Raw genomic sequence first — 13,872 nt, forward strand, 5'->3', positions numbered from 1 at the left:
AATGGTTAAATTATTGAAATACGCATGTTTCTTAAGTTTTATATGCATAGAAAGGTAAAATATGTACTATATACTACGAAAAACGTTTGACTAACTGACGCTAAGTAATACCGGATGTACCTGTTCTGACTTCAACTCCGACAAAGACAGACTCAGGAATGGAACTCATTCATAACCTGGGGACTGCCTGTACTTTTAAGTCATATAGATTACTTATAATACCTAATACAATGTAAATGCTATGTAAATAGTTGTTGTACTGTATTGTTTAGGGAATAATGACAAGAAAAAATAGTCTGTACATGCTCAAACAACGAGTGCTGGAGAAAGAACTTCCGGGTTTTCCCAATCTGCAGTTGGTTGAATCCGCAAATAAGGAGGGCCGACTGTACAGTGTTTTGCTGTCTGCTATTTTCTGCTGTGTACTTTTGTGTTGATATATTATTACTCAATGCAATCAAGTCCAATCTGCTGGTAGATGGTAATAGCAGTTGTAACCCAGATATAATAACAATTGTGCTGCTTGGATTCTAGGACTGAATATGGAGAGGCATCCAAGGAACAAATAAGACTGGTAATCGGTGATAATATTCCTTGGCATCAAGGAATGTGGCAATGGCTAGGCAATTTTGGTTAACTTTGGTAAATACATGAGCTTTCCATTAAACGAGTGGGTTTCAATGTAATGTAAATGCTCTGCAATTCAAAATAATCAAAGGTGATTATTCTTAAATGTCTTTCAGAAAACTGGATGTTTTAAAGCAGACAGCAGAAGAAATCTCATTGCAAACTGGAAACAAGGTAATCCGTTTTGGATTAGATTAATATCCAGGTTTACTGAGCATTCATCTATGTTTCCCCTCATAAATACTTACTTTTTTTTATTGTATCAGCTTTCAGACTTTTACCTGATTAAAGTATGGGTAGTACCAATTAAGCATTTAATCAAAACTTGTATATATCAAGTAACACAAACACATATAAGCAAATATTTTCAAGGTTTTCAAGTTCTACAATTCTGAAATTATGATAGGTGTCCTGCATTTTAAAAAGTGTAACATGAAAGAATAATCTTAGTAAACTTTGCAAATTACATATTTTAAGTACGGATATTATCAATATATATCTACACCATCGTAAGCAGTCATGGCATTATAACCATATAACCATATAACAATCACAGCACGGAAACAGGCCATTCCGGCCCTCCTAGTCCGTGTCGAACTCTTAATCTCACCTAGTCCCATCTACCTGCACTCAGCCCATAACCCTCCACTCCTTTCCTGTCCATATACCTATCCAATTTTACCTTAAATGACACAACTGAACTGGCCTCTACTACTTCTACAGGAAGCTCATTCCACACAGCTATCACTCTCTGAGTAAAGAAATACCCCCTCGTGTTTCCCTTAAACTTTTGCCCCCTAACTCTCAAATCATGTCCTCTCGTTTGAATCTCCCCTACTCTCAATGGAAACAGCCTATTCACGTCAACTCTATCTATCCCTCTCAACATTTTAAATACCTCGATCAAATCCCCCCTCAACCTTCTATGCTCCAATGAATAGAGACCTAACTTGTTCAACCTTTCTCTGTAACTTAAGTGCTGAAACCCAGGTAACATCCTAGTAATTCATCTCTGCACTCTCTCTAATTTATTGATATCTTTCCTATAATTCGGTGACCAGAACTGTACACAATATTCCAAATTTGGCCTTACCAATGCCTTGTACAATTTTAACATTACATCCCAACTTCTGTACTCAATGCTCTGATTTATAAAGGCCAGCGTTCCAAAAGCCTTCTTCACCACCCTATCTACATGAGACTCCACCTTCAGGGAACTATGCACTGTTATTCCTAGATCTCTGTTCCACTGCATTCCTCAATGCCCTACCATTTACCCTGTATGTTCTATTTGGATTATTCCTGCCAAAATGTAGAACCTCACACTTCTCAGCATTAAACTCCATCTGCCAACGTTCAGCCCATTCTTCTAACCGGCATAAATCTCCCTGCAAGCTTTGAAAACCCACCTCATTATCCACAACACCTCCTACCTTAGTATCATCAGCATACTTACTAATCCAATTTACCACCCCATCATCCAGATCATTTATGTATATTACAAACAACATTGGGCCCAAAACAGATCCCTGAGGCACCTCGCTAGTCACCGGCCTCCATCCCGATAAACAATTATCCACCACTACTCTCTGGCATCTCCCATCTAGCCACTGTTGAATCCATTTTATTATTCCAGCATTAATACCTAACGACTGAACCTTCTTAACTAACCTTCCATGTGGAACTTTGTCAAAGGCCTTGCTGAAGTCCATATAGACTACATCCACTGCCTTACCCTCGTCAACATTCCTCGTAACTACTTCAAAAAATTCAATAAGGTTTGTCAAACATGACCTTCCACGCACAAATCCATGCTGGCTACTCCTAATCAGATCCTGTCTATCCAGATAATTATAAATACTATCTCTAAGAATACTTTCCATTAATTTACCCACCACTGATGTCAAACTGACAGGTCTATAATTGCCAGGCTTACTTCTAGAACCCTTTTTAAACAATGGAACCACATGAGCAATACGCCAATCCTCCGGCACAATCCCCGTTTCTAATGACATCTGAAAGATCTCCGTCAGAGCTCCTGCTATCTCTACACAAACTTCCCTCAAGGTCCTGGGGAATATCCGGTCAGGACCCGGAGATTTATCCACTTTTAAATTTCTTAAAAGCGCCAGTACTTCCACCTCTTTAATTGTCATAGGTTCCATAACTTCCTTACTTGTTTCCCACACCTTACACCATTCAATATCCTTCTCCTTAGTGAATACCGAAGAGAAGAAATCGTTCAAAATCTCTCCCATCTCCCTCGGCTCCACACATAGCTGACCACCCTGATTCTCTAAGGGACCAATTTTATCCCTCACTATCCTCTTGCTTTTAATATAACTGTAGAAGCCTTTCGGATTTACTTCCACCTTATTTGCCAAACCAAACTCGTAACTTCTTTTAGCTTTTCTAATCTCTTTCTTAAGTTTCCTTTTACATTCTTTATATTCCTCAAGCAATTCCTTTACTCCATGCTGCCTATATCTATTGTAGACATCCCTCTTTTTTCGAACCAAGTTTCTAATATCCCTTGAAAACCATGGCGCTTTCAAACCTTTAACCTTTCCTTTCAACCGAACAGGAACATAAAGATTCTGTACCCTCATAATTTCACCCTTAAATGACCTCCATTTCTCTATTACATCCTTCCATAAAACAACTTGACCCAATCCACTCTCTCTAAATCCCTGCGCATCTCCTCAAAGTTAGCCTTTCTCCAATCAAAAATCTCAACTCTAGGTCCAGTCCTGTCCTTCTCCATAATTATATTGAAGCTAATGCTATTGTGATCACTGGACCCGAAGTGCTCCCCAACACATACATCTGTCAGCTGACCTATCGCATTCCCTAACAGGAGATCCAACACTGCCCCATCTCTAGTCGGTACTTCTATGTATTGTTGCAAAAAACTATCCTGCACACATTTCACAAACTCTAAACCATCCAGCCCTTTTACAGAATGAGCTTCCCAATCTATGTGTGGAAAATTAAAATCTCCCACAATCACCACCTTGTGTTTACTACAAATATCTGCTATCTCCTTACACATTTGCTCTTCCAACTCACGCTCCCCATTAGGTGGCCTATAATACACTCCTATCAGTGTTACTACACCTTTCCCATTCCTCAATTCCACCCAAATAGCCTCCCTAGAGGAGCTCTGTAATCTATCCTTCCAAAGCACCGCCATAAGATTTTCTCGGACAAGCAATGCAACACCTCCTCCTCTGGCCCCTCCTACTCTATCACACCTGAAGCAACTAAATCCAGGAATATTTAGTTGCCAATCACACCCTTCCTGCAACCATGTTTCACTACAACATCATAATTCCAGGTATCAATCCACACTTTAAGCTCATCCACCTTTCTTACAATGCTCCTAGCATTAAAATAGATACATTTAAGATACTCTCCACCTCCTCCTCTCTTTTCATCCCTAGCAATGCATTCAAATTTATTATCCTTTTCTTTCTTCTCCCCTACAACTTCGGGCTGAGCGCATCCCTTCTCCATCACCTGCCTTTCCTCCCTCACACACTGTCTACTTACTTGCTCTACTGGTGAACTAACCTCCTCTCTCATAGTTTCCTCAAATTGATTTCCGCCCCCCCATCTTACTAGTTTGATGGCATTATGAGATGCCATTTTCAGTGGTGCACAGATGGAAGTGCAGAAAAGCTCCAATAATCTGCTATCAGCATTTTGGTTTGGTACCTAGTACACCTGATAACATTTGTCACACTTTGCCAAATTTGAAAATTTTGACAACTGCTATAGTTGTGTGTTGGAGAGAATATTGACTGGCTACATCACAGCCTGCTATAGAAAGACCAATGTCTGAATGGAAAATCCTACAAAAAGTAATGGATACAGCCCAATCCATCATAAGTAAAGCCTTCCCAACCACTGGGTACATCTACATGGAGCGTTGTCCCAGGAAAGCAGCATCCATCATCAGGGACCCCTGCAACCCAGGTCATGCTGTCTTCTCGCTGCTATCAGGAAAAAGGTACAGGATCCTCAGTACTCGCACCACTAGATTCAGGAATGGTTATTACCCCTCAACCATTCAGCTCTTGAACCAGAGGGGATAACTTGATCCAACTTTACTTGCCTCATAACTGAACTGTTTCTTTTATTTCATTTTGTATTTGTACAGTTTGTTGTCTTTTGCACACTGGTTGTCTGCTCTGTTGGTGTGGTCTTTCATTGATTCTATTATGGTTATTGGATTTAATAAGTATGTGCACAAAATTAATCTGAAGTGTGTGTACAGTGATATATATATACTTTGATAATTTACTTTGAACTTTATACTCAGCCCCCATGTTCCCATCCCACTTGTTGGTTCCTGTTCTCCATTTTGATTTTCTGGAGCTCCACTTTTCCTATCCTACTGACATAACTCATTATACATACATCAAGAACAAAGGATAACTTGGGACCACTCAAGAACGAAGGAGGGAATGTGAACTTAGAGATGGAGGGTAAGGTTCTAAAAGCATATTTTGCATCAGTATTTACCAAGAAGAAGATTGTAGATGATAGGGAGAACAGTGTGGAGCATGCTAATTTACTAGGACTTTTGGAGGTAAAGGAGTTACTGTTGGGTTTTCACCATATCTTCGTGTCAAAGGCTGTCAGTCTTTGTCTATTTATGTGTAGTTTTCTGTAAATTCTATTGTATTTCTTATTATGTTCTGTATTTGCCTGCAAGAAAATGAATCTCAAGGAAGTATATGGTAACATATATGTACTTAGATAATAACGTTACTTTGATCTTTTGATATTTGAATATGGAGCTGTGGATGTTTGCTGCATAGATTATCATAAGGTGTTTGACAAGGTCCTTCATGGGAACTCATCCAGAAGGTTTAAGCTATGAGATCCATGGTGAATTAGTCATTTGGATTCAGAATTTGTTTGCCCACAAAAGTCAGAGGAAATGGGATGTAATGTGGCTGGGTGTGTGTTCTGCAGGGATCCATAGCAGGACCTCTACTATTGTGAAAACATAGGTGGATAGACTAATAAGTTTGTTAACAAAATGAAGATTGGTGGCGGTGTGCATAACATAGAAGGCTAACAAAGGATACTGTGGATATGGGCAGAAAGATGACAGATTTTAACCCGGTCAAGTGTGAAGTTTTGCACTTGGGAGATCAAATGTAACGGGGACAGTACATTGTTAATAGCAAACCCTTGAGAATGTGTTGTGCAGAAGGAAATTGTAGCACAATTTGATAGGGTGGTATAAAGAAGGCATGTGGCATGTTTGCCTCTGTTAGTTGAAGAATTAAGTTCTAGTCAGGAAGGTTAAGTTGCAGCTTTATAAAATTCTAGTTAGTCCACATCTGGAGTATTGCATTCAGTTTTGGTTGCCCCATTATAGAAATGATGTTAAGGCTTTGGCGAGGATGCAGAAAAGGTTTACCAGGATACTGCTTGGATTGGATGTGCTGTAAGGAGATGCTGGACAAACTTGGGTTGCTTTCTCTGAAGTGGCAGAGGCTGAGGGAAAATCTGATATTATGAGAAGGGTTAAGATTTTTTATTTTTTGCAGAGTGTGGTGGGTGTCTAGAATGTGCTGCCTGAAGTGGTGGTGGAGGCACTTTCAGTTGTGTGAAAGTGCAGGAAATGGAAGGATATAGATTTAGTGAAGGCAGGAGGGAATGGTATAATTGGGCATTTGATTACTAATTTAATGGGTTCAGCACAACAGTGTGTGGCAAAGACCTTTTCCTATGCTGTACTGTTCTATGTTCTATTACCTAGATCCAAAAGCTTAATGTGCTGGAACCACTGCCATTAGCCATTTTGACTCATCTATCACATTCCTCCCTATATCCTCTGTTACTGATATCAAACTTGCAACTCTCTTTTTCCCAGTTCTGATTAAGAATTGAAGAACCAAAATGTTGACTGTTTCTTTTTTTCTTGTTGCTACCTGAGCTACTTGGTTTTTCCAGCATAATAAAAGTGAATTTAAAATGTTAAATGTCATCCATTAGTCTCAAGAGTTTGCTATCCTGCCACAACTGAGGTAGTAAGAATGCTGAATTATAGGAGTTTTATTGTACATTGGGCATTAAAGCCTATCAGTCCTTCTTGCAAATTTTTTTTTCCATTGCTATAGAGAAGTCTATTTTGTATTGAGTCTTGTATGAGTATAATGACTAAAATCCATATCATTTATTTCTCAAGGGGTCGTTGTTATAGTAGAAACAAAGTACTGAAATTATTTGAGGATCTTAGACATAGAACAGTATAGAACAGGAATGGGCCCTTCAGTCCACAACGTTGTGTTGAACCAGTTAAAATAGTAATCAAATGGCCAATTAAACTAGTCTCTTCTGTCTACACAATATCCATATCTTTCCATTTTCCTCACATTCATGTGCCTATCTAAATGTCTTGTAAAATTCCCTAATGTATTGTCTCTACCACCACCCCAGGAGGTGGATTCCAGGCACCCATCACTCTCTGTGTAAAAAGCATGCCGTTTACACCTCCTTTAAAATGGCTCCCTCTCATGTTAAATGTATGTCCACTTGTAGAAACATAGAAAACCTACAGCACAATACAGGCCCTTCGGCCCACAAAGTTGTGCCGAACATGTCCCTACCTTAGAAATTACTAGACTTGCCCATAGCCCTCTCTTTTACTAAGCTCCATGTACCCATCCAAAAGCCTCTCAAAAGACCCTATGGTATCCATCTCCACCACCGTTGCCAACAGCCCATTCCATGCACTCACCACTCTCTGCGTTTTAAAAAAACAACTTACCCCTGACATCTCCTCTATACCTACTTCCAAGCACCTTAAAACTGTGCCTTCTCGTGCTGGGAAAAAGCCTCTGACTATCCACACGATCAATGCCTCTCATCATCTTGTACACCTAATATGCAAACACCTCAGCCTCCACAGCTGCAGAGAAAACAACTCAAGTTCTCATTATAGCACATGCCACCTAATCCAGCCAGCATCCGAGTAAACCTCTTCTGCACCCTCCAAAGCTCTGACATCCTTCCTATAAAAGGGCAACCAGAGCTATATGCAAATCTCCAGGTGGGGCCTAACTAGAGTTTTACTAAACTGCAATATGGCATCCTGACTTTTGAACCTAATACCAATTATGCTATCTTACTATTAGTGATATTAGTTAATAAATGACTAATAAAGGCAAGCATGCTGTCCTTACACAGCATCAGGTCCAGCATAGTCCCTTCTCTTGTTGGACAATCTACATATAGCTTTACAAAACCCTTCTGCATGCACCTAACAAATTCTGTCCCATCTAACGCACTTGCACTAGATGGCCCCAGTTTATATTAGGGAAAGTTGAAGACCTCCATGACAACAACCCTCTTGTTTTTACACCTTTCTTTAATCTGCCTGCATACAGGTATCTGTTCCTCAATGCCCCAATGGCTATTGGGGGTTCCTGTAGTACAATCCCATTAGAGTGATTGCACCCTTCCTATTTTTGAGTTGTACCCATATAGAATTGGTGGATGAGTCCTCCATTCTGTCCCCTCTGCAGTTGTGATATTGTTAATGATTAGCCTACAACTTTTACCTCCCTCTCTATCTTCCCTAAAATATCAAAACCCTGTCCCATTACTGTCCCTCGCTCAACCATCTGTGATAGCCACAACATCATAGTTCCATGTATAGATACTATCACCTATCCCATAAGACTCCTAAAATTAACATACACACATTTCAAACTTTCCATCCTATCGTATATATTGTTTTGCTCCTGCCTGGTTTTACTGCCCCTGACATCTACCTCCCTCTATATTCCTCCACTTTCTGTCATGATGTTCTGGTTCCCATCCTCTGCCAAACTAAACCCTCCTGCGTAGCACTAGTGAATCCCTTGGCCAGGATATTTGTTCCTCCCCCCCCCCCCCCCCCCGTCCAGTTTAGATGCCACCTGTCCCTCTTGAACAAGTCACTCCTGCCACATCTTAATGCTTGAATATTTCACATTCATTCATGCTGGATTTAATTGTTATTTTTATGTTTTCAATCTTTCAATATCTGTGCATTCAGGACCAATTTTATGAGGGTATGCAATCCTTCTCTTTGTTTCCTTGGGAACAAATTCAAAATAAGCAGACTGGTGAGTGCTCAGATCCATGGATAGAAATCAGTGGCTAATTTTGTAGTTTATTGTCTTTATATAGATCTCAATTAATTACATGAATTTGATGTTGTCATACTTTTCTTTCAGGTTCATTCAATTCAGTGTGATGTGAGAGATCCAGTTTCTGTGAAGTCTGCTGTGGAGCAGGTGTCTGAACTGACAGGGCTGCCTGATGTATGTATAACCATTGGGAATGCAGAGCATCATTGCCTCTGGCACTGCCATGCCAACATGTACAGGGATCAGTGCATGAACAGTCACTTCCACATGGCTAACTCAGCTCATTTCAAATATCAGAGTTCCTATTCCACATGAATTTACAACTTAGAGCTAAAGTGGAGGAAGGAGGGTGCCACTCCATCTTTAAAATAGCATCAGGTTGTCTTACAATAATTATCAATGCTAAAAATTTATTTTGAAACACCTTTGTCAACTTTAAAGTTGTAGGCAGCATTCTGTTCCTGACTCCTGCTTCAGAAGCAGAAACTTTTCCCATGATATTCCCTTGTAAACTAATTTAGCGGGGTATGCGAACCGGAGTGATAGGGCTGAAGATGGGGCTGTTGGTGTACAAGTAGATGCAGTGTGCAGCGAGACTGTGAGGAAGGACAGGTAGATGATGGGGCAAAATTGCAATTAGTCAGATGAGTTAAAGTGTAACATGAGGGTGTTGAATACAGGACTGAAGATATTATATTTGATTGTATGAAGTAAAAGGAATGAGGTAGATAAACTTGCAGCTCAGATGGAGATTGGCAGGTATGAAGTTGCGTGACAAAGAAGATCATCAGATCCAAGGATGTAACTTGTATCGAAAGGACAGGCAGGTAGGTGGAGGGGTGGAGTGGCTCTGTTGGTAAAAAATGAAATCAAATCCTTAGAAGGAGATGACATAAGATCAGAAGATAGAGAATCCTTGTGGGTAGTGTTAAGGCTGATTCATACTTCTGTGTAGGCTCTACGCAAGTGGCCTACACTGTTGTGAGCATTTATACCTGTGCATTGGTGTGTCTGTGTCGCTCTGCAATTCACCGTCAAAACGCTAGTTGGCAGTGGGGTTTCTATGCCACTGTGTTGAGTTTCTTTGTGTACTTCAAACAATGGTGACTGAAACTGAGCACATCATGTTGGAGATGGAGCTAATGTTGAACAAGAGTTACTTTTATTGAAATTACTGCAACCCAGAAAAGAGAGAAGACGTCAGAGGAGATGGTGATTTGGAAAATCAGGTTGGTGGTGGATCTCAAGAGAGGATTTGGAGAATGCCTGCGTGATGGCTTTTTAAAGCAGCTTGTGATTGAGCAATCTAGGGGAAAGACAATTCTGGATTGAGTGTTGTGTAATGAACCAAATTTGATTAGGGAGCTTAAAGTAAAGGAACCTTAGGAGGCAGTGATCATTATATGATAGAATTCACCGTGCAGTTTGAGAGGGAGAAGATAAAGTCAGAAACATGAGAGAGGAGTTGGTCAAGGTATATTGGAAGGTGACTCCAGCAGGGATGATGGCAGAACAGCAAAGGATGGAGTTTTTGGGGGCAATTCCGAAGGCACAGGATAGATACATCCCAAGGATAAAGTATTCTAAAGGGAGGATGGCTGACAAGGGAAGTCAAAAACAGCAGCAAAGGAAAAGAGAGGGCATATAATATGGCAAAAATTAGTGGGAAGTTAGAGGATTGGGAAGATTTTAAAAACTAACAAAGTAACTAAAAGAGACCTAAAGATAAAAAAGATGAAATATAAAGGTAATCTAGCCAATAATATAAAAGGGGATACCAGATATATAACGAATAAAAGAGAGGCAAGAGTGGCTGTCGGTCCACTGGAAAATGACACTGGAGATATGGTAATGGGGGACAGAAAACAGTGGACAAACAATAAGTATTTTCTGTCAGTCTTTAGTATGCCAGAAATTCGAGAGTGTCAAGAGGCAGAAGTGAGTGTAATTGCTATTACTAAGGAGAAGATGCTTGGGAAGCTGAAAGTTCTGAAGGTAGGTAAATCATCTGCACCAGATAAACTACACACCAGGGTTCTGAAGAAATTGTCAAGGCATTCATAGTGATGTTTCAAAAATCATTAGATTCTGGAATGGTTCCACAGAACTGGAAAATTGAAAATGTTATTCTATTGTTTACAAAGGGAGGGAGATAGAAGAAAGAATGTTAAACCAGCTAGTCTAACTTCAGAGTAGGGAAGATGTGGGAGTCCATTATTAAGGATGAGATTTCAGGGTACTTGGAGGCACATTAAAAAAAAATAGGCCAATGTCTACATGGTTTCCATGAGTGGAAATCTTGCCCGACAAATCTATTGGGATTCTTTGAGGAAGTAACAGATAGGATAGTAAAAGAAGTTGGTGAATGTTGTGTACTTTGATTTTCTGAAAGCCTTTGACATAGTGTCACACATGAAGCTGCTTAACAAGATAAGATACTATCATAGAGAGAAGATTGGCTAACTTGATAGGAGGCAGAGTTGGAATAAATGGGGCCAATTCCGATTGGCTGCCGATGACTAGTGGTGTTCTGCTGGGGCTGATGTTGGGACTGCTTCTTGTCATGTTATACATTAATGACGGAATTGATGGCTTTGGGGCCTGGTTTGAAGATGATACAAAGATAGTTGGAGGGGCAAATAGTGTTGAGGAAGCAGTGAGTCTGCAGAAGGACTTGGGCAGATTGGGAGAATGGGCAAAGAAGTAGCTGATGGAATATAGTGTAGGGAAGTATATGGCCGTGCACTTTGATGAACAGAATAAACGTGTATAGATAGCTTTGTTGCCAAGTTTGCAGATGATTAGAAGATTGCTGGAGGGGCAGGCAGTGTTGAGGAAACAGGCAGGCTTCAGAAGGGCTTAAACTGATTAGGAGAATGGGCAAGAGAGTGGCAAATGAAATATAGTGGAAAATGCATGGTCATGCACTTTGGTAATAAAAATAAATGTGCAGACTATTTTCTAAACAGGGAGAAAATCCAAAATCTGAGACGCAGAGGGACTTGGGAGTCCATGTGCAGAACACCCTAAGGTTAATTTGCAGATAGAGTCGATCGTGAGGAAGGCAAATGCAATGTTAACATTCAGTTCAAGAGGTCTGTAAAATATAAGAGCAGGGATGTGACGTTGAGGCTTTATAAGGCAGTGGTGAGGCTTCACCTCGAGTATAGTGAACAGTTTTAGGCTCCTTATCTAAGAAAAGATGTCAAGTCAAGTCACTTTTATTGTTGTCATTTCGACCATAACTGCTGGTACAGTACGTAGTAAAAATGAGACAACGTTTTTCAGGACCATGGTGTTCCATGATCAGTACAAAAACTGGACTGATCTATGTAAAAAAACACAGAGGAAAAAAACACACAACAACTACACTAGACTAGAGACCTATCCAGGACTGCATTATGTGCACAAAACACTGCAGGCATTACAATAAATAACTTTCTGCGAAGGCTGAGGAAAGTCCATCTCCTACCCCCCATCCTCATCACATTCTACAGGGGTTGTATTGAGAGCATCCTGACTATCACTGCCTGGTTCGGAAATTGCACCATCTGGGATCGCAACTGTCTTCTAAATCATTGATCCCTTATCCAAGGAGAGATGTGCTGGCATTGGAGAAGGGTCCAGAGGAGGTACATGAGAATGATTTCAGGAGTGAACGTATGAGGTGTGTTAAATAGCTCTGGGCCTGTACTCATTGGAGTTTATAAGAATGAAGGGAGATCTCATTGAAACTTATTGAATATTGAATCAATCCTTATAGAGGAATCAGAAGTGGAGAGAGTGAGTAATTTCAAGTTCCTGGGTGTCAAGATCTCTGAGGATCTAATCTGGTCCCAACATATTTATGCAGCTATAGAGAAGGCAAGGCAGCAGCTATATTTCACCAGCACTTTGAGGAGATTTGGTTTGTTAACTAAAACACTCAAAAACTTCTATAGATGCACTGTGGAGAGCATTCTGACAGGCTGCATCTCTGTCTGGTATGGTGGGGGGGAGGGGGGGTTGCTACTGCACAGGACCAAAAGAAGTTACAGAAAGTCCTAAAATGAGTCAGTTCCATCTTGGATACTATCCTCCGTAGTACCCAAGACTGGCGATATTAAGGGCCCCAATCATCCAGGCCATGCCCTCTTTTCATTGTTACTGGCAGGAAGGAGGTATAGAAGCCTGAAGGCAAACACTCAGCAATTCAGGAACAGCTTCTTTCCCTCTGCCATCTGATTCCTAAGTGGACATTGAAGCCATGAACACTGCCTCACTTATTTTTTTAATATACATATTATTTCTATTTTTACATCAGTTTAAATCTATTTTCTCTCTATCCACACCCCCCCCCCCCCCCCCATTTGCGGATTCAACCAACCGCGGATCAGGAAAACCGCGGATCAGAAAAAGTTCTCTCTCCAGCACTTATTGTTTGAGCATGTACAGACTTTTTTTCTTGTCACTATTCCCTAAATAATACAGTATAACAACTATTTACATTGTATTAGGTATTATAAGTAATCTAGAGATGATTTAAAGTATATGGGAGAATGTGCATAGGTTACAGCAGATCGGGAATTGAAAATAAACGGAAGTTCTCTAAGTCGGAACAGGTACATCTGGTATTATTCTGCATCAGTCAAACATTTGTCAGAGTATATATTTTACTTTTGTATGCATATAAAACACTTAAGAAACATATGTATTTCAATCATTGAACCACTGCATTGCTTCATAATAATTGTGGCTTTCATTGGGACAGGACCTTCACATGCTCTATTATTCTCACTTTATCCTTTAAAATTGTTCCAATTGTTGACTGACTGTAGCTTAACGCTTTTCCAATGACCAATGGCATTTCTCCTCTTTCCGATCACTTTATTAATTCCACTTTATTTTCAATCGTGATGGTTTTCCTGAACAGATAGGCGGTGGGTCCTGCGCTCTGCCGGGTCCTAAAGTCCACGGCACTGAGACAGGTTAAATAAGGTCCAGAGCTCCGCTGGGTCCTAAAGTCCACCAACTTGAGCATCCGCGTTTTTTGGTATCCGTGGGGGGCCCCGGAAGCAATCCCCCGCGGATAAGGAGGGCCGACTGTGTG

At 40.4% G+C, this 13,872-nt stretch overlaps 1 protein-coding gene across 1 annotated transcript in view; it reads left to right on the forward strand.

Annotated features, from left to right (window-relative positions):
- decr1 (2,4-dienoyl CoA reductase 1, mitochondrial) overlaps window positions 1-13,872 on the forward strand; it is a 43,786-nt gene that overhangs the window by 9,226 nt on the left and 20,688 nt on the right. Inside the window, exons 3-4 of the mRNA XM_073044494.1 lie at window positions 744-801; window positions 8,871-8,957. Coding sequence (XP_072900595.1) covers window positions 744-801; window positions 8,871-8,957 — 145 coding nt within the window. The remainder of the gene's footprint in view (window positions 1-743; window positions 802-8,870; window positions 8,958-13,872) is intronic.

This window comes from Hemitrygon akajei, chromosome 1 (genome assembly GCF_048418815.1).
Source record: "Hemitrygon akajei chromosome 1, sHemAka1.3, whole genome shotgun sequence".
NCBI classification, from domain to species: domain Eukaryota; kingdom Metazoa; phylum Chordata; class Chondrichthyes; order Myliobatiformes; family Dasyatidae; genus Hemitrygon; species Hemitrygon akajei.